Source organism: Rhinolophus ferrumequinum, chromosome 23 (assembly GCF_004115265.2).
Source record: "Rhinolophus ferrumequinum isolate MPI-CBG mRhiFer1 chromosome 23, mRhiFer1_v1.p, whole genome shotgun sequence".
Lineage (NCBI taxonomy): Eukaryota > Metazoa > Chordata > Mammalia > Chiroptera > Rhinolophidae > Rhinolophus > Rhinolophus ferrumequinum.
In genome coordinates, this window is record NC_046306.1 from 24,787,164 (window position 1) to 24,812,783 (window position 25,620).

Here is a 25,620-nt window from a genome sequence, read left to right on the forward strand (position 1 = left end):
AAACTGAACTCGGTTAGTTTAGGATTCTCCTTGGACCCCTTCGTGCAGGAGCTGCTCCTGCACACTGTCATCCCCCGGCCCGGTCCGTTAACTCTCGGTCCTCATCTCCCACTACTCTACCCCTGCTCTCTGCTCTATAGCCACTGTCCCGACTTTTCCGTGAACTTGCTGGACGTGCTCCTGCCTCAGCACCTTTGCATTTGCTGTTGCCTGTCTGGAATGCTAGTGGTCCAGGTACATTCATAGCTCATGCCCTCAACTTCAAGACTTAAGTTCAAATAACATTTTCCCACTGAGGACTTCCCTGGCCATTCTGTTTAAAATTGCAACCTTCCCACCCATCCCAGTTTTATTTTTCTCTTTAACACTGATCGCTAACATACTATTTTTTTTTGTTAGTTATTTTGCTGTCCCTCCCTATTAGAATGTAAGTTCCAACGTATGATTTTTTGTGTGTATTGTTCATTGCTGCAGTGCCTAGAACACTGCTTGGCACAAAATAAAGGCTTAATAATTATTTGACTCAATCAATCAATCCCATCCAGTCCCATGTCTTTTGAATGCTACCTATAGGTTCAGGCTTTTTTCAAATCTATTCTTCTAACCCTGGTTTCTTCATTTAACGCCTGGTCTTTTATATCCAGCCACCTGCTTCACATGGATGTCTAATAGCCATACTAAATTTAACGTTGAAAACTGAATTCTTGATTCTATTTTCTTCCCAATACCACTTTCTACCAGTGTTTCCCATCTCAGAAGTTTCTTGGGTTAGAAAACAAAATGACAAATTTGGTAGCATCCTTGATTCCTATTTCTCTCCCTTCTCATAAACAGCAAATCCTATGTGCCTCACCTTCAAAATGTCTTGAATCTGACTGTTGAAACGAGTTCCACTGCTACCACGCCAGTCCTAGCCACCATTATCTCTGACTTGGATCACTGAATGAGCCCCTAACTGTTCTTTGCTTCCTCTCTTGCTCTCACAGCAGCCAGAGGGATTCTTCTCTAATGTACTGGGATTTTATCAAATGATGTCATTGCCCTGCTCTCCACCTCCCAATAACTTCCCAGCACACGTGGAATAAAATCAGCCCTGCATCCCTCTCCAACCTCATCTCCTTCAACGTTCCCCTCATTCATCACAGCCACACCAGTCTCTTTGCTGTTCCTCAAAGCCAGCAAGGAAAGCCTCCACCTCAGGACCTTGTCATCCTCACACCATCCTAAGATGTATATTCTGTTGTCCTGTTTCTGTCAACCTGTAGAGGAAGAGAATGGAGGCTCAGAGAGATGAATTATCTTGCCCAAGGTGGCAGCATCAGAACAGACATATGGTACCGTCTGGCTCCTCAGCTGCTCCCAAATTACCCTGCCTCTTAACATATCACTGATGCATGCATTTTAAAAAATATTTATTTAGCACCTACTAAGGCCACGCACTATTACTGAGATACAATGTCCCTTCCCTGAAGGAGTTCATGTTTTAGTGAGAAAGGCAGACAATAAACCAAATGAATACATTCTAGAAAGTAACATTAGAGTGATATGAGAAAAATAAAGTGGGGAAGGGGGACTGAGAGTGATGAGTTGTAATGTTGGCTACATGGTCAGAGGAAGCTTCTCTGAGGATTGGCACAGGAGCAGAGACCTGAATAAAGTGAAGGACATTCCAGACATTTTTTATCAAGGGGATCATATAATATCTGCGGTCTTTGGTAACTGCTTTTTTTCACTTAGCATATTTTTAAGGTTCATCCATGTTGTGCCACATATCAGTACTTCATTTCTTTTATGGCTGAATAGTATTTCTTTGTAGGGATATGCCACTTTTGTTTATTCTGTCATCAGTTGATGGACATTTGAGTTGTTTACACCTTTTAGCGATTATGAATAATGCTGTTTTAAACACGTGTGCAAGTTTTCATGTAGACATATGCTTTCATTTCCCTTTCATGTATACTTAGGAGTGGAATTACTGGTAACTCTGTTTAACTGAGGAACTGCCAGACTGCTTTCCAAAGTGGCTGCATTATTTTACATTCCCACAAGCAGTGTATGAGGGTTCTGATTTCTCCACATCTTCACCAACGCTTATTATTGACTTTTGGATTCAACCATCCTAGGCGTGTGAAGTGGTATCTATCCAACTGTGGTTTTGATTTCATGTCCCTGGTGACTAATGATGTTGAGCATCTTTTCATGTACTTATTGGCCTTTTGTATATCATTCTTGGGTTATGTATCTTTTCTGATTGAGTTTTATGAGTTCTTTATGTATTCTAGATACAAGTCCCATATCTCATATCAGATATGATTAATAAACATTTTCTCTCATTCTGTGGGTTGTCTTTTCACTTTCTCAATAGTGTCCTGCACAAGTTTTTAATTCCGTGGAGTCTAATTTACCTTTTCTCCTTTTGTTGCTCATGCTTTTGGTAGTATTATCTAAGAATCCTTTGCCAAATCCAAGATCATGAAGATTTAGCCATGTTTCCTTCTCATAGTTTTAGTTTTTGTTCTTACATTTAGATCTTTGATACATTTTTAGTAATATTTATATACAGTATAAGGTAAGGTTCAAACTTTACTCTTTTGCAGGGAGCTATCCAGTGTCACAGCACCACTTATTGAAAAGACTATTTCTTCCCCCATTGAATAGTCTGGGCACCTTGTGGAAAATCAGTTAACTGTAGACACGTGGATTTATTTCTGACTTTTCGATTCTATTCCATTGATCTATATGTCTATTCTTATGTTAGTATCATTGCTTTGTAGTAAGTTTTGAAATCAGAAAATGTGAGTCCTCCTAATTTTTCTTTTGCCAAATTATTTTGGCATTCTGGATCCCTTGAAATTCCATGCAAACTTTAGAATCAGCTTGTCAGTTTCTACATATAAGAAAAAAGGAGTCATGGATTCGAGAGCATGAAGTTAAATAGATTATTCATTTGGCTTTTGGTAAAGTGCTCCCAAGGTTCAGTCTAGATCAGGGATCAGCAAACTTTTTCTGTTAAGGATCAGATAGTATTTTAGGATTTGTGGGCCATATGGTCTCTGATGCAATTACTCAACTCAACCATTGTAGCATGAAAGCAGCTATAGATAATACATGAATGTGTGCCTGTGTTACAATAAAACATTATTTATGGACACAAACATGTGTCACAAAATATTATTATTATTTTGATTATTTTCAACCCTTTAAAATGTAAAAGCCATTCTTAGTTCACAGGCTTTACAAAAATAGGTGGCAGTCCAGATTCAGCCTTCAGGCTGTAGTTTGCCATTCCCTGGCCTAGCGCATTAGATTTCTGTGTCTGGATTCAGGGCCGTAGCCTCACTTTCTATTAATAATAACTTTGACTTGAGTCATTTCTTTGGCTTATGGGTTCATTGAATAAATGCCATCAAAAGTTCATGTCTTTGCCCTCATATAAAAACTACACACACACATTCACATCTGTATCAATCTAGGTCCAATAAGGAGACAAAAACCACACAGTAAAAATTTAAATGGGAAATTTAACATAAAGAATTATTATGCAATGATAGGAGAGGAACTGTACCTATTGAAAGAAAACCTTTAGCTGAGGGAAAGTACTAAGGAAGGATAAACCTGAAAGGAAGTTTCCCTCCCCAAGGCTGGGGTTCAGCCCTCTTGGAGGTGTAGTCACAACCCACTGGGTGATGGAAAAGTTGGGTTAGTGGGTGCTTTGCACAGGCCAGAGCTGGTCTACAGTCAACCGACAAGCAGGAATAACCTTCTGGAATACAGGCAAGCCAAAGCTGGTAGGCAGAAGGACAAATCGAGTTGAGTATGCAGAGAGTAGGGAGTTAATGTTGACACAAAGCCTGGATCACACAGTGTCTGTGTCTGAAGGGCCTCGGGCTGATGGGCACTGCTGGAAATGGAGGCTGAAAAGCTGTAAGAACCTAATGTACTTCTGTGCACGGCTTAGGCTGGGGCAGCTATGGGTAGCTGTTGGGACCCTGGTGCACATGCACATGGAGTTGAGAAGAGGATCTGGGGAGCAGCACCCAGGCTGGGGAGGCCCTGGGCCTCTCCATGGGATTAAAATCAGGTGATCTGCTTGCCAGAAAGCCAGCCTAGTGGGGACCCAGGGTGTGTTTCCTGGGGGCTGAAAAGAGGGTGAAGGAGCAGTAGCCTAGGCTGGGCACAGGCCTGTGCTCTTTGGACGCCCTACTATGCCACCACTGCCTAAGAGGTGGAGAAGACAGAGTGGCCAATCGGTGGAGGAAGCTATGTCCTGTAGGCACCTAGCATGGAGAAACTGTGCTGGCTGACCAGTGGAGGAAAAGGGGGTACTCTCCAGGAGTCTGGTGAAAGAGCCAACTGAACCAAGAAAGAGGAACCCTTCCTCCTGCAATGTTGCTCCAGAGCTTGCTCATGCCAGCTGGCAAAGGAAAACTATTTAAAGGGCCCAGATCCACTTTCACAGATCAGGCAACAAAGGGTGAATTTGGAGCTGAACAATAATATATTGATAAGTGGTACCATTCCACATACACAGTAACAGATTCCACCACATAAGTCAGCACAATGCAGGACTCAGAGGGGGGAAAGAGAATAGCCAGTCAACCTACCCTCTAGAGAAGCAACTATTCTTATGATAAACACGAATAAGATGTTGTCTTTCTGCTTGGATTCTTGGAGTGATGAGAACTTTTTATCTTTTGCAGATGTTTCTACTGTTGGAAAGCTGTGTTTGTGGAAATTATTTTAAATTCTCCCTTATCTTCTGCATCCAGGCGATCACGCAGTGCTTTTAAGACAAACCCTACAAAGTCTATCTTCTCTTTCTGTCCACACGATCGCTACAGTTGTCCTGTAAATTTTGTATGGGCAATGGCAACACTTCTGATTTCCCAAATTTATCCTACTCTGTGCTGCTCCTCACGCCTTACTTTAAGTTTTCTCAGTTTCCCTGCATCATCTCTTCAGATATTCAATCCCCAAATAATTCCCGTGCCAAATCTAATCTGAAATGTGTTTTCAATTTTATTAGTCAGACACATCTCCAATACTGCAAAATTCATTTACGCTAAAATTTTTGCAGATTGGTCCCCTCTCTCAAAAGACAAGTAAGTCTTTTCTTTTTAGTGGCAGTGTTTCCTAGACACAGAGGAAGGCACAGGTCCTATTTTTACTCTAGGTTACTGGAACAGACACTGAAGAGAAAATAAATATCATTAAAATGCATAAAATTAAGTTCTCTTCCTCCCCACCAAAAAATAACCTTTTAGTTCCCAGAGGACATGGGAAGTCAGGAAAGGGGAACTGATGACCAACAGTCGTGAGGGTCTGCAGAGCCAACTGTGCCTTAGGGCCCGGTGAGCCGGCTAAACTGGGACTGTCCTTCTGGTCTCCATCAGCAGCAGACGAGGGCGGAGCCTGTCCCTGTGTGTAACCTAGCTTTGTGAGGTTTTCCAATCCTCAGCTATTGCCTCAACACTCAGAGAAGGAATGCTTTTATCCTCTTCAGAACTCAGGTGGGTGGAACTCTAGGACTCTTCTTCCATTTCTTTTGGATTCTAGAATATCATGTTTCAACCTATCCCAAAGTTCTCTTAAATTAAAGGACAGTTGAGTGTTTGGCTATTCTCCAAAATGACTTTTAGATTAAAATTAATGAATAGGGTATACCTTTATTTTTTTAAAGGAAGATGCTGGTTTTCTTGTTTGCATTTTTCTCTCCGAATAGCAGGGCCTTGGGATTACATGGAATGCAGAGGACCTATCATATCAGTCTTCAAACCCTAGAGATGACATACCCACATACACTTTTCCCTCGATGGCTTCCACAAGCAAAGTGTTGATGTCACAGGAGTAGTTCTGGCAAAGGACCGCGAGGGGAAATGTGTCAAGGTGTAGGGGCGCACACTCCAGGTGCTGACACCTTTTCCTCACCAGAGCTGACTCAGGACCCACTGGAGAGCTGACTGCCTGGCTGCGGGAGTGAGTAGAGGCCTTGGAGCCAGTGATTCCTTCAGATCTCTTTTACTGGCCCCTCCTTTGGTGGGATGTCAAAACCACTCTGTGCTGGTTTCTGATTTTCAAAACCTGATGTCCATTTTGTGAACCTGGCAAACTCTAACTTGGCAAATAAACTTGCTAGAGCCTAGGCAGACCCACTCCCGTGAATAGTTATTGGCCCAGGACTTAGAAGTCAGAGCCAGGGCCTGTGGAGTTGTCAAATTGGGCAATTTGTCTCTGAGGGAGGAGGCCTAGGAAAGGGTGTGGCCAAAGGGCCAGGTCCATGGGCTGAAAAACAGTGGCTGGGGTATGACCAGGCTGTCTTGGACCAGTTAGTAGAGGGATGCTGCAGGGTGTCATTAGCAGGACTGGATCCTGGAATTGGAGGGCCAGGGGACATGGCATTGGAGCTGTGCTTAGGGTTCTTTAGACCTATGAGTAGCTAAGAGGCCCAAAGCACTGATTCATGATCGGAGAACAATTGGGCCGGTTAAAGGACCTGAGCCTGGAATCTAGAAGGCTGCAGAGGGAGGGTGCTTAAAGGGTCCCTGGAACTGCAGGACGTGAACAGACCGTTAAGGAACAGCAATGCTGTGATGGGGTAGAGAAGGATTCAGCAGAGACCTGAATAGAAATTAGGAGAAAGAAAACCCTGGGAAGGGAGCTTTCACAGAAGCCAAAGGGAGTGACCGGTTAGAAGAGACTACCCAGCCCCTGGAAACCTGGGAAGTTCCCTCCCCTCAGCTGGCATATCTCCAGAACCTGGATCCTCTTCCCCACGCCAAGACTCAGGTTCCCCAATAAGTCTATTTGATTGGAATTTATTTTTTTCTCAAGGGCTGGAATCATCCAGGAAGTCTGAGCTGTGAACGTGAATTCCTTTCCAGACAGACAAGAGACTAAGGTACACAGCTTGAGCCTATTAGAAAGATTTTACTAGAACAAGAGGAAAAGAAAAAATGGAAAATAATTCATTTTTGAAAATAAGACAAGTTGATCATTCTTAGATTACTTAAATAAAACCTACTTTTTTATTCCATTTAATTATAAAATGTGGGGGTGGAGTCTATTTAGTTGTTAGTGCCATCTTCACTCTCATACAGAGAATGGGGTGCGGTGGGGGTCAAGACTTCTGAAAACCCCTCTGAGGTGACTGAGGTAGTGGTGTGTGGTGGCGACACTATCCTCACAGTCTGTGGAAGAGGGACATCAGGATAAAGCTCCACCCACAAACCCTGCCCAGCCTGGTCTTCTCCCTGAGTGTCCTCTGGTGCAAGATGAGGTATAACTTATTGCTAAAGCATCTCACAGTCTCCCTCCCTGCCCATATAAAGCTTCTCCCAAAATAGTTGTTCTCTGAAATGCCCTGACGTGTGCTTTTGCTAAGTCTTTGCCCATTCTGCCCACACACATAGAGCTTCCATTCCGTAGACACTGAGGTTTGTGCGGGGTGACTTATGGCCAACGCCATGTCCACACTCCTTGTACACTTATGATGTCTTAGCATGGATTCCCTGGAGAAACAATGAGATGGAGAATTGAGTGGTTTATTGGGTACTGAGGGCTGGACTGGGCAGAGGAAGAAGTTGACTTGCCATGTACGTACACCTGAGAGATCACTCTATCTGATGGGCCCCTCAGATCTGGGATGACCCTTTGGACCCAACCAAGTCAAGGGATGGGGTTTTATCCTCCCATACCAATCAGTCATTGGCTAGGAGCCACCCCTTAGAAAGGTGCAGTTCCCTGCGGCTGAGGGCAGGTCCTACAGAAGAAATCACCTCTGCAGCCATCAGCAGCAGTTCTCAGAGCTGCAGGTGTAGGTCCTGATAAGGTTGTCTGGGCAGAGCACCACAGTAATCCCAAGTAAGGATTCTCCCTACAGCATGAGAAGAAGGCTGACCGACCATGAGAGCCTTACCCACACTCCTCGCAAACGCACAGCTCCTCCCTGAGTGTGCCATCTTGTGCCTGCCTGTTTGTTCCTTTGTTAAGGTTCGCCAACACTCCCCTAACACATGACACTTCCCTCAAGTTGGCCATTGGACGTTCAGTAAATGTTGACTTATTGGTAACACCTCAGCCACAGTCCCCGCGCACATACTTCCCAGCTAAGTGCGTCCTCCTTGTGCAATGAGAGTAGCTTATGGCTAGAGTTACCCACACTCTACACGCGTAAGGCTCCTGCCTCCTAAATGTGTCCTCAGTACCTGGTAAGAGTTGACGCATCTCTGAAGCTTCATTCACACTCCACACACACAGAGGGACAACTCCCCAGGTGTCTCTCGGGTGTAAGATGAGGTTTGACTGATTGCTAAAGGCTTGCCCACACTCCCTGCATACACGAGGCTTCTCCTCTCAATGTGTCCTCTGGTGTCTGATGACATTTGACTTGTAGCTAAAGCCTCGCCCACACTCCCTTCAAACATGCTTCTCCCCAAGTGTGTCCTCTGGTGAATAAGGAGGAGTGATTTCCGGCTAAAGCCCCGGCCACACTCACCACACACATAAGGCTTCTCCCCCGAGTGTGTCCTCTCGTGGATGATGAGGGTCGACTTATCAAAAAAGCCTCGCCCACACTCCCTGCATATATAAGGCTTCTCGCCTGCGTGTGTCTTCTGGTGTCTGATGAGATTCGACTTGTAGTTAAAGCTTCGCCCACACTCCCTGCAAACATGCTTCTCCTCCGAGTGTGTCCCCTGATGAATAAGGAGGAATGATTTCCGGCTAAAGCCTCGGCCACACTCACCGCAGACATAAGGCTTCTCCCCCGAGTGTGTCCTCTGGTGTTTTCTGAGGGTTGACTTATCACCAAATCCTCGTCCACACTGCAGACACACATAGGGCTTCTCCCCTGAGTGTGTCCTCTGGTGTCTGATGAAGGATGACTTCTCGCTGAAGCTTCGCCCACACTCCTGGCAAATATGGGGCTTCTCCCCTGAATGAATCCTCTGGTGTTTTCTGAGGGTTGACTTATCACCAAATCCCCGTCGACACTCCAAGCACACATAGGGTTTCTCCCCTGAGTGTGTCCTTTGGTGTCTGATGAAGGATGACTTCTCGCTGAAGCCTCGCCCACACTCCTGGCAAACATAGGGCTTCTCCCCAGAGTGAACCCTATGGTGTTTTCTGAGAGTTGATTTATCACCGAATCCCCGTCCACACTCCAGGCACACATAGGGTTTCTCCCCTGAGTGAGTCCTCTGGTGTCTGATGAAGTATGACTTCTCACTGAAGCCTTGCCCACACTCCTGACAAACATAGGGCTTCTCCCCAGAGTGAGTCCACTGATGTCTAATGAGGACTGAATTATTTCTAAAGCTCTGCCCACACTCCTTGCACAAATAAGGCTTCTCTTCTGAATGTGTTCTCGTGTGTCTCTTGAGATTGGACTTCTGGCTAAAGCCTCGCCCACACTCTGTGCACACATACGGCTTCTCTCCTGAATGTGTCCTCTGGTGATTAATAAGGATTGCCATCAGGCTGAAGCCTCGGCCACACTCAACGCACACATAAGGCTTCTCCATTGAGTGTGTGCGATGGTGTCTGATGAGGTTTGACTTATCTTTAAAGCCTCGCCCACACTCCCTGCAAACATAAGGCTTCTCCCCTAAGAGGGTCACCTGGTTTGTAATAAAGTTTGATTTCAGACTACGGTCTAGTTCATGCTTGTTACAGCTGACTGCTCCAAGTCTCAGGGTTTCTAATTCCTTTACTCCTTTGTCCGTTTGCACAGGGCTTACCATTTGGGCTGAGTTGGACTCTATTTCCACCACCAGGCCTCCTTCGCTAGGACTTGCTGACTGTCCTCGGGGTGGGCTGCGGAATGCACTTGAGGTCTCTCTCTCCTCTGTGTTCACACACCAAGGTCTGCAGTCACCTTCTATCTCTTGACTTTCTGTGTTTTCACTCCAGCAGCTTCGAGACAAACACTCCTGCTCCTGATGCCCTGGGCCAGAATCCCTTGGATGGAAGTCACGTAAGCCCGAGAAGCTCTGAAGCACATGTTGGCTGAGGAGTGGCTGCCAGGGGGCCAGAAGGCAAGAGGAACAGGGGTCTGTTTCTGGCTTTGATTCTGCTGGAGAGAAAGAGAGTGTTCAGTTAGAGAAGCCCTAAGTGGGGCTGCTGGCTGTTCCACCTTGTCTTAGGACAGAGAGTATTTTCCTGCCATATCTGTTATTGATAAATTATGTACATGATTTGTTTCCCAGCAATCATTCCTTTACATTCCACAGAAATTCCATTTTCTATTGCAATCCAATAAATCCACACTAAAAACATCTTCTACATGTCAAAGAGCCAAGGAGCCTTTCAAGTAAGCATTCTGCTTTGTAAACAGCTTCTACACAGTCAGCCTTTTCTTTCTAATAAATCATCTAACCCATTGACACTCACATTGATATACAAGTATACTGTCCACAACTCTGTTCTACTTAGAGGTAATAGTCTCTATGAGCCACATGAAAATCTCCTTCATGACTTTTCTTATTACAAAAAAAGACTGATACACATAAAAAGTCACTCGGTCTGTAGAGCTTCCAAATGTAGGAGACAGTGTATGAAACAGTAATTAAAGAGATTGTGTACAGGATAAGTCTGAATTTCAGGTTGCCCATCGCAAACACTTAGAAATTTCTAAGTGCTGGGCTCTCTACTAAGTATTGTGGATTCAGCAGCAGACAAGATAGACACGGTCCATAAGTTCAGGATTCTGGCACCTTGTGCCCAAACCGATCCCATCAAAATGACATCAGACCTGGCCATGGGATTTGCTTTGGCCAGTGAAGGTTAGTGAAAAATCAGGGCCACTTTCAAACTGGCTTTAAAAGCCAAACTGTGGTTCCTTCGTTGCTCTTTTCCCCTCTTCTTTAAGAATCCCATGACCCAGACAGAGGCTGGTCCTTTTGCCCAGATTCCAGAACCAATAGAGCTGAACCCCATCTGAACTAGTAATTACTAGTACACAAGTAATAAAAGTGAAAAATGAACATTTGCTATTATAAGCCACCAAAATTTGAAGTTGTTTGTTATCACAGCATTACCTAGCCTATGCTAACTGAAATATCTCCTCTATGAAAGCTTTAAAGATTATTTCAGGGGAAAATGGCCCATGTATTTCTAACAGTACCCTTAAAAAAGAGACATTGTAACATGAATATGTGAAGAATTAGAGAAAAGAAACTGGTTTAGGAGGGAAAATAGTATGATCTCAATTTTTGATAAGTTTGAGAATAAACTTGTACTGTCTTATAACCAAATAGAAATGTGAGGATGAAGCACAGGTGAGACAGTGACAGAAAAAATAGGTTCGTCATAATAAGTGATGGGTAAAATCATTAAAGTTCACAAATTGTTCACAAAGGCCCAGAAAAAAAAGAGTATGTGACACCAGTCCTATGGATGTCTACAGTCCAAAGAAAAGAGAAAAGCCAAGAAGAGAGACACGAGAAGCTGGAGAACTGCAGAATAGTGTGGTATCGAGCAAGACAAAAGAAACAGTTTCAAGAAATGCAAGGGTCCAGGCTGTCCCTATCGAGACTAATTTGAACCAGGTCATTTTAACATTTTCCTCTGAACCCATTCAATGTATTAACATAGAAAAAGAGCATAATATGACCGGAGGAAAATAAAAATATAAACAAAATCTAGTTAGATGGACTAGCTCAGGCCAAATCAAAACACAGAACAGATTGAAATGGATGAATCCACACTTAATTAGCAGGAGCTCAAACTAGATGGAATCAGATCAAAACACATCAAAGAAGATGAAAATGGAAGAAAGAAAATCGGATTAATTGGCATCAGGGAAACAGCCATGCCATTTGAAGGAAACTCCTGAAGAAACGCCTGCCTGAAACTAGTTTCTATCTCCAAAAATGTGACTCTTCTTTTTATAGCATCTAGAAATATAGGAATAGCTAGAACTGCATTATCCAATATGGTAACCACTAGCCATACCTGTTTATTGAACACTTGAAATATAGCTATGCTGAACTAAGATTGGCTCTGAGAGTAAAATACACACAAAATTGTGAACACTTAGTACAAGAAAAAATATCTAATTAATTTTTTATATTGATCGCATGTTGAAATGATAACATTTTGATACATTGGGTTAAATAAGATATATTATTAAAATTAATTTCACTCATGTATTTCTATTTTTTTAAATGTGGTTACTAGGAAATTTGAAATTACCCACATAGATCACATTTTATTTATACTGGACGGCACCGATCTAGAACAAAGGGTGGGAAAACTATGGCCTTCAAGCTAAATCTGGCCCTCTGTTTCGGTACCGTCTACAAGCTAAGAATGGTTTGTAAATTTTTAAAGAGGTGGAAATCAGTCAAAAGAGTAATATTTCATGATACATAAAGATTATATGAAATTCAAAATTCAGTGTCCACAAACAAAGTCTGATCGGAATATAGCCACACTCATTCATTTACATATTGTCTGTGGCTACTGTAGCACTACAAGGGCAGAATTGAGAGTGGTTACAGAGACCATATCACCTACAAAACCTAAAACAGTCACTATCTGGCCCTTTACAAAAAAGGGGGCCAATCCCTGTATCAGAGTGCAGCAATCAAAAGTATTTATCAACCTAGATTTACAGAATCAATGTATGCTTTTAAATAAATGAAAAAGAAAAACAAAGGTTTATGAAACCCGAAAGCCATACAAACTTTGACATTTAATTTTAACTTCTATCGCAGAAGGCATTTCTCACTACTCTCCCCCTTGCAAACTGTGCTTCCAGTCTCACTGGCCTCCTTGCAATTCCTTACACCCAGCAGGCACATCCCTTCCTTAAGATCATAGCACCAGTGAGTCCCTCCACCTGATATGCTCTTACTCTAGATACCTAGAGCTCTAACCACATTATGTCTCTGGTCAAATGTTACCTCCTCATTGATTTCAAATACCCAATTTCAAAATTCAGCCAGCCACCATTCACTCCCAATACTCCTTTATCCTGCTCCATTTTTTACAATTATTTTTTACTAGGTAGTGCTAATCACCTTCTAACATACCTCATCATATCATAATATCCCCATATGTGAAAGTTTTTGTTTGGTGTCTGTCTCCATACACCAGAAAAAGTAAGCCCTCATGGGCAGGGGTTACTATTTCATTCGTGAATGGGTTCTAAGTGTTTATAACATTTTCTGGCACATACGAGTAGGTGGTAAATAAATCTCCACTGAATTAATGAAGGAAAGAACACAGCCTCACCCAGTGACAGCAGATTCCTGTAATTCTCCAGCATCACTTCTTTGTATAAGTTCCTCTGCTCAGAGCTCAGTCTCTTCCATTCTGCCTCTGTGAAGACCACAGCCACATCTCTGAATGTAACTGGGACCTATAAACAAGCCATCAGTTAATAGACAGCAAGTCACCATCAATTTTCCCAACGTGAGGAGCATATCTGGTGGCGCTGGAGAGTCTGGATATGCAAGATGTTGGTCTAGTTCGTTTTCCAGAATACCCAGTTCTCCACATCAAATTCTTCTGGGCATTACTATGGCTTAGTGTTAAAATCTGAGGGGAGCATAACTGATACATACAACACACTCCTGGCCATTGACACTTACGATTTCACTGGAGAAATGATTTATGAATCAATTTGAAAACCTCAAGCTGTGCTCAGGAAAGTGACTCTGAGGCTTTGTAATGGAGGAATTCTGAGATGGAAGAGTTGAGGACGGGCGGGAGAACTCCCATTTAAAGGGAAATTTGTGTCCACAGTGTTTCTTACAACGCACAGTTCATAACCAATAAAGGGAGGATGAATTTACAATCCAGTGAGATTACAATTTAACACATAGCACTGAAAAGTTATTTTCACTTTACAGACCAGGAAAATTTCAGGCTTTCTCTCATTCTCATATTCATATATCCTTTATCTTTCTCTCCCTGCCTCTCTCTCTCCCTATCTATCTACCTATGTAATTTTTTTTTTTTGCATACTGAACATTTTAGGTAAAAGACTGTAGCAGCTCTGCATACCAAACCTGCCCCCTCCCCGGGCTGTTGCTGTGGTCCCTTGTTCATGTTTTGTGACTTGTCTGAACCAGTTCAATAAAGGCTACTGCCCCTCAAGATATGGCTTATCAGCAGGTGCAGCCTTGAACACACACACGTCACTCTGACCTTCCTTCCCCCTCCAGAAATGTCAGTCCTTTTAACAGGGTTCTCTTTGTGTCTCTCCCTGATGTCCCTGTTAAGGTTCTATCTGGTCTGCCTTTGTTGGTATCACACCCAGCTGTTGGCCTCCATCAATCACTAGCTGATTGCTCTACTTGTTTTCAACATCTTAGGATAGAAATGGCTCCACAGTCTGATCCAACTAAAGTCAAGCCCTTTTGCAGGGGTAGTTTTGAGGCCAGTATTTGAGACCCCAGGAAGGTTCTTCTCAGCTATCTTTCCCTGGTTCTCTCTGTTAAAACTCCTAGCTGATCTGCCATTTTGCTTGTTGCTATCATGGACCTGCCAGCTTCCTCTTGATTGCTCACCACCAAAATCTCCCTTGTTTTCAAGAGCACCCTTAGGCTTCAACTTCCCTATGCTCTGTTTCAAATAAAGCCAGTGCCCTTAGCGAGCACTATACTGGACTCTGTTCTTCCAACCGGCCTCTCCTCCTGGGCAGGACCTCTGCTCACTGCTCAAAGCTGGGGCAGGATCAGCAGCCACTTCTCTCAGAGTGACACCCCTGCTCTAAGAGCAGGGCACTGGGCGGGAGTGGCAGCTCCTGTCCTCTCACCTTGCCTCTCCTGGCATGGAATCTCTGCCCTGCAGGCAAGCTGGGGAGAAGGCAATCAGGGCCCTCATGTGTCTAGGACAGAGCTCCTATCCTACAAATAGGGGCTAGTGAAACACCCCAGACCTCTTGGATAGCTTGCCTGCAACACTGAGCTAAGAGGAAGGAGAACTGCTGGTGGCCTGTCCCTCCCAAGGAAAAAGCGAAGTCCTAGCCTGGAAACTGGGAAGAGAAGGCGCCCCTTCTCTTTGGCTGTACCAACTTGGAGAAGAGCTTCCATTACACTGAGCTGAAAGGTGGGCAGAAGTGAGCAAGTTATGGGCCAAATGCTATGAACTCTTGCTGTTCTCACTGAGACTGAGTAAATGTTCTTGAATAAATGTTTCTCCACGTGCTACTGTGTTTCCCCAAAAATAAGACCTAGCCGGACTATCAGTTCTAATGCGTCCTTTGGAGCAAAAATTAATATAAGACCCAGTCTTATATTATATAAGACCCAGTCTTTATGTTATGTTATGTCATGTCATATCATATCATATCATATTATATAAGACCAGGTCTTACATTATATTAAAATAAGACCGGGTCTTATATTTTTTGCTCCAAAAGACGCATTAGAGCTGATGGCCCAGCTAGGTCTTATTGACGGGGAAACATGGAAACGTCCTTAGGACAATTCCCAGAGGCTTTAAATAGTTGGGTTTAATGAGTTTGTTAAATCATTTTGGTTGTTTCGCTGGGGAGACGGCCTGTGGAGCCCCTCATGCCACCATTCCAGAAGTGCTCCTCCTCTGTCCTATTAGTTTCTTTATCAACAAACTGTGAGCGGCTGGACATTGGTTTGAAAGCTTTAGTCTAGTCACTTTGTGACAACTCTTACTGTACCATTATGTAACCATTTCAACCATTAGAGTAAAAATTACTATTATTATCATCATTTCTTGTTTTTATACATTATTTTTCCAAAGAACTTGTAGGCTCCTTGAGGAAAGGATGGTCTACTTATAAACCAATTGGTTTGGCTTGCGGAATCTCACACACACCGTTCACATGAAAGAATACATCAAATTTCTGGTAAAGAAGAGAATGGGGATGAGAGAGGAGGAATGAGGCACTGCATCTAAAGAGCATTCTATATGATTCTTTCATCAAATAATGCAGGCCCATTCCCTAGGGTTGGAAAACACGTTCCCATATTTCTAGATGGGGATTTATGTGGCTGAAAGAGTCCAGAAGGCAATAAAATACAATAGAAGATGCAGGAGCTTGAGAGTCAAAGAAAATGGAGTTCAAATCCTTGTCTCTACCAGAGACTAGATGAGTATGGCCATACACAAATCACAAAGCCCTCTAAACCAGACTTTCTCTCTCTGGAATAAATAGTATTACTGCCACCACTACCCTCTTACAGCTGTTTTTACGAATTATGGGGGAAAAAAATAAAGAATTAGGGAGAAAATGTCATGACGTCTGAGATTTGTCTAACATAATCCAATGAGGGACAGGGGAGGGGTAGAAATGAAACAAGACTGGCCATTGTAGACGATTGTTAAAGTTGGACGATGGTATCTGAGGCTCAATTATTACTACGTTCTCTACTGCCATATATGCTCAAAAATTTCAATAGTGAAAAAGTAAAAAAAAGTGTCTAGTGCAAAAGATAATATCTTTAGGTAGTGTAGATGTGAAGTGAAATTCAGTAGTATATTTAAAATTTTAAATAATCTCAGTTTTTCAAAAATATCCCTTATGTTATACTGTTTCCTGGACTCTTACTATTAATCTTGGGTATATTTTTCAACAAAGAAAATAAAACATAGAAACGCAGGAATCATTATGAAGTGACTAATACAGTGCCTCACACAGACGTGAACTGCCTAAATGTTGATTGCCTTTTCCCTTCCCAAGAAAGAGAAGACACAGTATGCCTATTCTCTGGAAAATGGGCCAGCCTTCAGGGAAAAATAAATACAACCCCTACTCACCAGTATCTCGGGCTTCCCTGCCTTTTCTTGGAGGCAGTCAGTATGGTTCGAAGGCAAACCTGGGGAAGAAAAAGAAAGCTGTGAGAAACCAGGCCTCCCATAATTCTCCCCAAGTAGCTCCTCTAAGCCGTGTGATGGAGGAAGTAGTCCCTGTACTCCGTGGTGGTCACTAGAACATTCTCAGCCTTGCACCCCCTCTTCAGCTCTCCAGCCCTTCAACAACTCTCACCTTTTGCCGTATGATTTTGGGTCAGTTTCTTCATGGTCTCCATATCTTCCCTGTTCTCCAAAGGCAAAATCTCCTCCCACTCCTGTTCTCCCCAGGCAGAAGGATCAGGCAACGTCATAGCCCCTGAGTCAGCCCAGTGTTTGTGTTGAAATTCTGCCAGGAGGCCAGGTAGAAGTTATTTCATCTCAAGATCGATTTCCGCTGCCTGGGGTGACTTCTCTGAACCTTATGGTAAAAGTACATCTTGTTTCCATGAAACCAGGGTCTGCGGAATGGAGAAGCAATTTGACATTGCCAGGACCTCTACTGCAGGCCCGAAGCCTACGCCCGCCTCCTCAGCAGGGATCCTGCCCTCTCCTCAGTCTATGGTGTCTCCTTGGATTTTTTCCCTCATTCCTTTCCAGACTGTAGGCCCTCAAGTCTGTCACATGCTACTCTCCCTTATATGACAAAATTTACAATTCCCTCCCACCACTGCATCTCAGGTACAAACTCCATGTCTCGTATCAATATCTGCCACATGGAGCCTGAGTCAGAGAGAAGACATAGCATAATGCCTGCGGAAAAAGAGCCTTGGACGATCTCCTTCCAGAACAACTGGGGTATTCAGAACTCAGCTCCTGACCTCCCTGGCCCAGAGTTCCAGCAGTGTTCGATCCCCCTATGTCCCTGTACTCTGAGGAGTTTGGGGAGTCTAATCTGAGTCCTTCTTAGTTTAGGTAGAGCTCCAGGACTCACAATGATTCTGTAAAGATAAGACCCCACCTTCCTTTTCTGTATGTGTATGTCACGTGGCCTTATCAGAGATGTGCATTTGTGTCTCCTGATGGGCCCAAGCTAAAGTCCTCCACTCACGTGGTCCCAAAGAAGGCAAGCAGTATTAGGAGCTATACCACCTTCAGAAGCAACCCAGACACCCTGTCCAGGATCTCAGCCCAAATGATTGCAGTCCTACTGTTGCCAAATTCCCTTTTGAGACTAGCTAGAGTTCCTCTAAGAAGCTCTTATGACTCAGACCCTAACACCATAGGCAGAGATAGTCACGCTCTCTTCTGTCCAATCTGGGCATCTCACCTTAATCGCACCATACTGCAATTCTTCTATGTACATGACTATCTTTACTAGAATGAGAGCTTCTTGTAAGAAAAAAAATGCATCACAGTTGTTTTGCTAATCCTAGCAATTAGGATAAAATAGGTTTTTGTGGTAGGTTTTTATCATTGTTCCCAATTATTTGTTTCTCTATAAAAAGATTGTACTTTCTTGCCCCCTGACATCAGGCCTTGCCTCGGACAATGAGATGTGAGTGAAAGTGACGTGCCACTTCTAAGGATTGCATGAGTCCATCTCTCACGTTCTGAGAGCAGTATGTTCCCAAGAAGGGGCCTTCATTCTATCGTAAAAAGTCATGGTGCTGGGGCGGCCAGTTGGCTCAGTTGGTAAGCGCGCAGTGCTCATAACACCGACATCGCCGGTTCAGTTCTGACATAGGCCAGTGAGCTCCACAGCTAGATTGAAAACAACTTGACTTGGAGCTGATGAGTCCTGGAAAAACATACTGTTCCCCAATATTCCCCAATAAAAATTAAATTAAAAAAAAAAAAAAAACTCATGGTGCTGAGCTAAAGCCAACCAACAAAGGAGGAAGAATAAGACTGGGAGTAATGTTAGATTGTTTGTGTGGGTCACTGAGATTTGGGAGTCATGTTACTGCAGTACAGCTTAGCCTACGCTGATAAATGCGGATAAATACAGCCTTCTTCCACCTACTAACGCCAGTATTGATAGCTAACATGTATAAAGCAGGTCGTGTACTAAGCACAGGTCCAGGACTCTTTACAACACAGCCAGGAGGTAGACACTGCTATCCTTTCTGCCTCACAGAGGAAGAAACTAAGATGTAAGATGTTATCTGTCTTAAGATCACACAACTACCAAGTGTCAGAGCCAAGCCTAGAATTCAAAATTCTCATTCCAAAGCGCTTTTTCTTTGCCATTGCGTAAGATAATGCTTAAATGAAAAAGCAGAGTGAGCAGATGTCCGTAGCGTTCAAAGTTCAAACTGAAAAACACAAGACCCTCAGAGTTAGGGTTTGGGTTAGGGGTTACAGTTAGGGTTAGGGGTTAGGGGTTAGGGTTAGGGGTTAGGGGTTAGGGTTAGGGGTTAGGGTGAAGTGGAGAAAGGGGTCTGTGTCAAGATGGGCCAAGTTATTCTGTAGTAACAAATACTCCCCCCAAAATCAAGTGACTTACGTAAAGTCATGAAAGTTTATTTCTCAATCCAGTTCCATGTCTGTCACGTGTCAACTGGAATTGGGCTCAAAGTCATCTTCACCACAGGACTGAGGCTAACAGTGTAGCGTCTATTCAGAACATGGCCTGTACAAGTGGTAGAGGGAGTGATAGAGGGAAATGAAAGATGGAGAACTATATTCAGGCTCTTAAATATTCTACCTAAAGTGACACTTCTGACCACACCCACATACGCAAATCAAGTCATGTGGTGACTTTTGAAGTCAATAGGGTCGGGGCACATTCTTACAGGGGGAGACCACTCACATGGTTAAGGCGTTTTCTTATTGGAGAAGACAATTAAGATTTGTATTTGTACTTAGCAAGGGAGCCTTGGAGCCAGAGAAGCAGTATTTTCAAAAACACCCTCATCTCCCATTTTTTTCCTTCAATCTTAGTAATTGAGGATGGTGAAGATAGGTAGATTTTGAACTGCTTCTACAGCTGCATTTCTGGTTTTGCAAAGATTTGTTAAGATATGGACAATTGCCCTCAATTTCTCAAATGATGTCATAGGTTGACCTACCTGTCCAACCACATCATCCCTAATTTGCTTCTTTCCCTCTGATTACAGTTTTATTTTAGCTTAGGGGAGGAGGCCTTTACAATTTTTTCTATCAGGCTCTGAATCTTCAGCTTCCAATTTTACCAAATTTCTGATCAAAAAGTTATTAAATCCTTTCAAATATTTTGTCAGGTTTCAGCCAGGGCAAACAGTAAATATTTCTAGCAGTATTAAATGATTCCATGGACTCAAGAGGGTGCAAAGGCTTTTCAGAGGGTTCAAATGAACTTTCAGAGTCATTCCCTCTGATAGCCAAAGAAAAGAACTGACAGCCTGCATGTCCCAGGTAGGCAGAAAGCCAAGCCAAGCTCTTAGGATAGAGACAATAGCTATCCTTGGGAGAAAGAGGATAAATAAACAATTGGTCTGGATTTGAGAAGGAACAACATGAAATTTTATTTCCCTTTCTCACTGGATCAGGAGGTAATTCATTTACAAAAACTTCTGAGGATCCTCCCTGAGTTTAAGAAATTCCCTAATAATGGCCTTTATTTGGCCTTAGACCAAGGAGCAAAAGATATCTGAGGACAACCGCCTGTAAGAGATAACATCAGTTTTATAGTCTTTTGTTTTATTTCTTTATTTTTTCATTAGCCTATTACAACAAATCTTTTAATGAAACTTTTAGAATTTTTGAAGCCTAATGGAGGCTCTTGCATACCAATTAAAAATAGGTATCTCATACTGTATATTTGATTTGGAAGCCCTTGTCTTTAAGTACACTTTTAAATGACCTAATCTAATTGGAACATTCCTCATAATTGCCATTGTAATTTTAGGTTATAATTTTCTTAAGGGCTGGCAGCAGTTTGGTAGGACCCTAGCCATAAATGGAGTTTAGCCCACATTTCTGTCTGGCCATATTTTGAAGCTTCCAACCTGACAGTTACCAAGATGAGCTCTTAGGATATAAAATTTTTAGTCTTTAGTAACATTTACCATTTTTTTCTTTCCTCTTTCTACTTAAGTACAGGACAATTGTACTTCCAATGTCCTGATTTTTTACAATATCTTTAAACGGCTGAAGGCAAACAAGAAGGGTTTGAGTGGAGTTTGATTTTTGTTCTCATTTCTGTCCTTCCATCTTATTGAAGGAATCTTAATGACTAGCCATTATAACAAAATGAGAGCTCTCTTTTAAAAAAAAGTATATATATTTCAATTTAGACGTTTTTCCAATTCAGAGAATCTGTCATCTGGCCTTGACAAGTAGGATCTTAATAGTAACTCAAACCAATAAGCCTTTTTATGGCTTAACCAAGGGCCACATGAGAATATAAAAATTTTAAAAAATGTAGCCTTCACAAGATTCAGAAAGCCTCAAATGGGACATTTCAGAACACCAGATGTCAAGATGAGCAAAGGAAATTCACCCCTGGTTCGGAGCACAGAAAACACTGAAGGAATGTGAACGGTGAGCGGTACCCACCGTAAAGTGGGCTTCCAGGAGCTCACTGTCTCTACACAGTCCTACAGAGACAGGGACACGAGAAAGTGGACCTGAAGACGGAACAGGCAGTGTCACAGATTCACGACTGTCTCTCAGCCCCCAAATATCAGGCTAGAAATCCCCAAGTTTAAAATGAGGAGTGCTCCTCATCCTTTAAAAAAAAAAAAAAAAAAGAGCATCAGATCTGTCAAAGAAGTAAGTATACAGCTTCTGGGGACAGAGTCAAGTATGGGCATCAGAGCACAGCCTGCTCTGACATGCTATTATTAAGTAAGGAATCCACCCTTTTTGTGCTGTAGGGGAGAAAGAAACTTTCCTCTACCTTTATATGTTCTTCTGCCTGGTCTAACAATTAAGTCTACATGAGACAGATTAGGTTAACAAGAGAAAATAACCAAATTTAATCACATACGTACATATGGGAACCCCACACACATGAGCAGTTCAGAGACAGAAAGGGAAAATTGAGGTATATATGGCATTCTGAGCTAAGCACAAAGTAAGGTGCCTTGGGGCTTCAGAGAGGAGGAAGGTCACTTGCAGGATCATAATAAGAACAGATGTTAAGTAATTAGATGTTTTTCCTGCCCTATAACATCGGTCATAAAAAGTTATCTCTGGTAATAACTCTTATTATGGGCAAGTCCCCACATTTAAATTCTTTAAGGAAGAGGTTAAAGTTTCTCGTGAGCTTGCAGGGTCTCGCCTTCAGCTCAAAATAATTCACATGCCAGTGGCACATCTTGGGGAGGCATGTTCTGAACTCCATCAGTGCCGATGGGCCTCAAGTTGTAACATTATTAGTAATAGTTAACAACTACTCAAAACTCTTACTATATACCAGGCACTGTACAACTTTTACCTCCTAAAGACCCCATAAGTTAGGTTTGATGATAAACTGAGGCAGAGTTATGAATCTTGTCAAAGCTGATGAGCTAGAGTTGCCTAGATTTGAACTCTAGCTATGGGGTTGCCATGCCCTTAGCCAGTTGAGTCAGTGGTAATGTCAGTACTGACCAATCCCTGTGGGGTATGACAATTCTCAAGGTGTACCCACACATAGGGTGGAGGGGATGTATATGAAACAAGATTGGCCGTGAATTAATAAATGTAGCTGGTGACAGATCCATGGGGGTTCAGTGTACTATTCTACTGGGTAGGCTTAAGATTTGTCCATACCAAAAAATTAAAAATTAAAGTCCTAATAGTTGGACCCCACCAGACGCAGGAAGTGATTTGGACAGTCCACCAATAGCCCTCAGAGGTGCCCACCCGACCTAATTCCCTAAGCCCCAAACCAGAGTTTTGACTCCAACACATGAGGGAAAAGCAGACAAGTAAAGGGAGAATCAGCCAAACGTGGGATCTTTGCCACAAAGCAGAGTGAGCCCCTGCCTCGCAACAAACCCTGGGACAACAGGTTCCAAAGAAGCAGACTCGCCCCCCTCTAAAAACTGCCTATATGCAGGTCCTAGTGGTGCAGCCCACCACCAGATGTCTGTCCGAGGCCAAAACCTCTCCCACCCCCTAAAAGCTACAGGGACTCCAGACCCAAGACATTCCCCCACAACCCCCTGGGGATATTCTGCCCATATCAAACTCACCTCCACCCACCCATCCCTAACAAACCAAGGCACAGCAGAGCCTTAGATGGTTCCCCCTACAGCCCTCCTCCCAATCACCATTTGGGCCATATTCAACTCCACCAAAACAAACAAACAGAAACAAAACTTGACATTCACGATCAATCCTGGGTTCTCACAACCTTTCGAAGACGCAGGAACCAATTAAGTACTCTTTTGCTAGAAACACCCTGGGATACAGACCCGGAGCCGCGCTCCCACCCCCATCACAGGGCATGTCTTATCTATTTGACCCTGGCTGAACTCATTCCCACAGCCCACATGATCCCCAGGATGCATGACTGCAGCCACCTCCCTACTCGGAAATTGTTTGGCCCAGAATAATCCCACCTCCTTCAAAAAGAAATTAAGTTCCCGGTCACTTGCCCCAGCCGAAGAAGGAAGATCCGAGTAGCGTCCAGCAACTCAAGGATTCCCAGCTGGCTGAGTCTCATCCCATTTCCCTGCCCCAAATGCGCGTCTCGGGCCGTACCCACTTCTTCAAAAATGAAACCTCCCCAACCCGCCGGCCTCACTCTACGCAGTTCCCTAACCCTAGGCCCAGCCTTTCCCGACTCTCCTTCCAGCGCTGTAAAGGACCCGGGCGTGCCTGGCTCACCAGAACAGGCACTATAAACCCATCCAGCCTTCCGCCACTCAGAACTACAATTCCCAGAATCCCCTTAGGCCCCGCCTCCCATTGGCCTCCCTGGGAGCGGCTTCTGGGCCGCGAGGTTAATTGAGCTGAACAATGTCTGCTGTAGTGACAGCCCTACCCGTGTCTTTTCTTAAGACACCCATGCATAAAACAAGTAGTGATTCCAGAGTGAAATCTGTTCCCTCGTCCCACTCGCCGGAAAGACTACAATCCCCAGAAACCTCCTCGACACCTTCTTCTGCATATAGTTTCCGCATCCGGCCCCTGGGTCAGCGGCGTCTATGTGCCTAAGGCGTTTCCGTTTGTCGTGTCTGGCTGGTTCAGTGTGTAGGCTGCATGGCTATTCTGTGTTTGGGCTTTTTTTCCGCCCTTAACCAAGCTAAATTCCCTGGGCTTAGGCAGTATAACATATACGCCACCTTCCGTGAGCTCCATCTAAGTGTAGCGTCGTGCTGCCCATGCACCCTTGTGGGCATCCCCACTTTACTGGCAGAAGAAACAAACCAGGAAGGCAAAAAGCAGCCTGCCAAAATCTCAGTTGAGCCCTTACCCTGAACTACATCGTTCCCCTTTGGATGCCCTTGTCCATGTTCTCAAACTTAGTGACAAACTCTCATCCAGTGCCTGGAGTATGGAAGTCCCACTTCAAGCTGGAGCCTAGCTCTCTGGCCTTTATCTAGGACCCAGGTGTTAAGAAACCAAATGCAACTGAGGAAATTTGAAGACCTAATTGGCTTCATTCAACTACTTGAGCAGTATCCCCATCTAGTAGATAGAAAGGAGCTCTGAGAATCTGTACAAAATGGGAGAGCTCTATAGGCAAAAGTGGGGGGGGCCAAGGAAGCCACTAACAAAGAGTGGACGGTTTCAGGTGAAGTCGCCTTCCCTAAGGGCAGGGAGGCAGGGGTCTATGGGGGATTACCTCACTAATGCCAACAAGTTAATTCCAGACTGACTGGTTTAAGAGTCCATTTCTGGGAAAGGTTGAAACTAAATTAGACATTAACTGTTTATTTGGTAATGTCGGCTTAGCACAAGTGACTTCTTTTGGGGCCTGTTGTATTTTTTAACAGGCTCTGCAAAGCAGACCTATTTCAGCTCATCGGATGAGCGTTTGTTTATATTGTACTGTAAAAGTTAAATTTAGTTTGTTTATATTGTACTGTAAAAATTTAAATTTTCACCATTGTCAAAAAGGAAATAGACTAGTTCCTCCCTCTCTTGTCTTACAACATTTCCTTGAGAAATCTATTTGTAAACGTGCCCCTTTGATATATATGTAAATCTTTTTAAAGGCAAAAAAATTTTCTTGCCAGCTTTACAATCTAGGAGTGTTTTTCTTAAAGACCATCTCTTTGAAACATAAACATTAGGGGAGATATTGTCCCTATCCTCCTGTCACTGATGGAGTTTAGTTTAGATGTGGAGCTCCAAACTGTAACCATCTGCTTGTCACAGAGATAGAGGAGTTTTATTTTCTTTCAAATAAAAGCAATTAACTAGCACAGGGGGCTACCCCAATTACCAGGTGAATTTAGGATGAACTATGAAAAAATGTACAGCAAACAAGGTTGTCAAATCTTCTTAGAAGAGAGCACATTACCATTAATATCAAGAACATGTTTGTGATGACTTGTGTCTACTCAACAATATAAAAAGTAGTATTTCTTTTAGTCTTTGCAATCTCATTAGTAGATTGCCTATAACGCATTTCGCAGTCTGGTTTAATACTTATTCGATAATAATACTAATAAAATAAAATTTTCTTTCTCCTCTACATTTGTAGAGAGGATTTTCTAGGTTGGCGGAAGATTTTATTTTTAATTTTTTCCAATACCATCTCTCCTTCCACTCTCTCATTTCTCTTCGTCTTCCCTATACCAGCCTTCTGAGACTTCTCTAGTGCTCAGGAGACAGAGGAAATGGCCACAAGACAACTGTGAGCCAGGACAGAGATAAGACTTTCCTGAAATTCTGGTCTGGTTATTGCAGAATAGACTCATTCCCTTCTGTTGTCTTGGAAACTGCTATGTTACTGGTAGTACTAAGCAGAATCTT

General features: G+C 43.2%; 1 protein-coding gene across 5 annotated transcripts; it reads right to left on the reverse strand.

The window, feature by feature from the left end:
• Nucleotides 1-1,131: 1,131 nt before the first annotated feature.
• ZNF343 (zinc finger protein 343) lies at nucleotides 1,132-23,557 on the reverse strand. Of its 5 annotated transcripts, none has more exons than XM_033094232.1 (6): nucleotides 19,229-19,447; nucleotides 16,976-17,240; nucleotides 16,747-16,805; nucleotides 13,237-13,363; nucleotides 8,495-10,072; nucleotides 1,132-1,259 (listed from the first exon to the last, which is right to left on the reverse strand). In XM_033094232.1, the coding sequence occupies exons 2-6, from the start codon at nucleotides 17,091-17,093 to the stop codon at nucleotides 1,255-1,257; spliced, it is 1,887 nt and encodes a 628-aa protein (XP_032950123.1). In that variant the 5' UTR covers nucleotides 17,094-17,240; nucleotides 19,229-19,447; the 3' UTR covers nucleotides 1,132-1,254. The 5 variants fall into 5 exon arrangements, with proteins under 5 accessions (XP_032950123.1, XP_032950118.1, XP_032950119.1 ...); XM_033094227.1 differs by lacking the exon at nucleotides 1,132-1,259 and adding an exon at nucleotides 23,524-23,557 and having other exon boundaries at nucleotides 7,055-10,072; nucleotides 19,229-19,354; XM_033094228.1 differs by lacking the exons at nucleotides 1,132-1,259; nucleotides 19,229-19,447 and adding an exon at nucleotides 23,524-23,549 and having other exon boundaries at nucleotides 7,055-10,072.
• Between the last annotated feature and the right edge of the window lie 2,063 nt (nucleotides 23,558-25,620).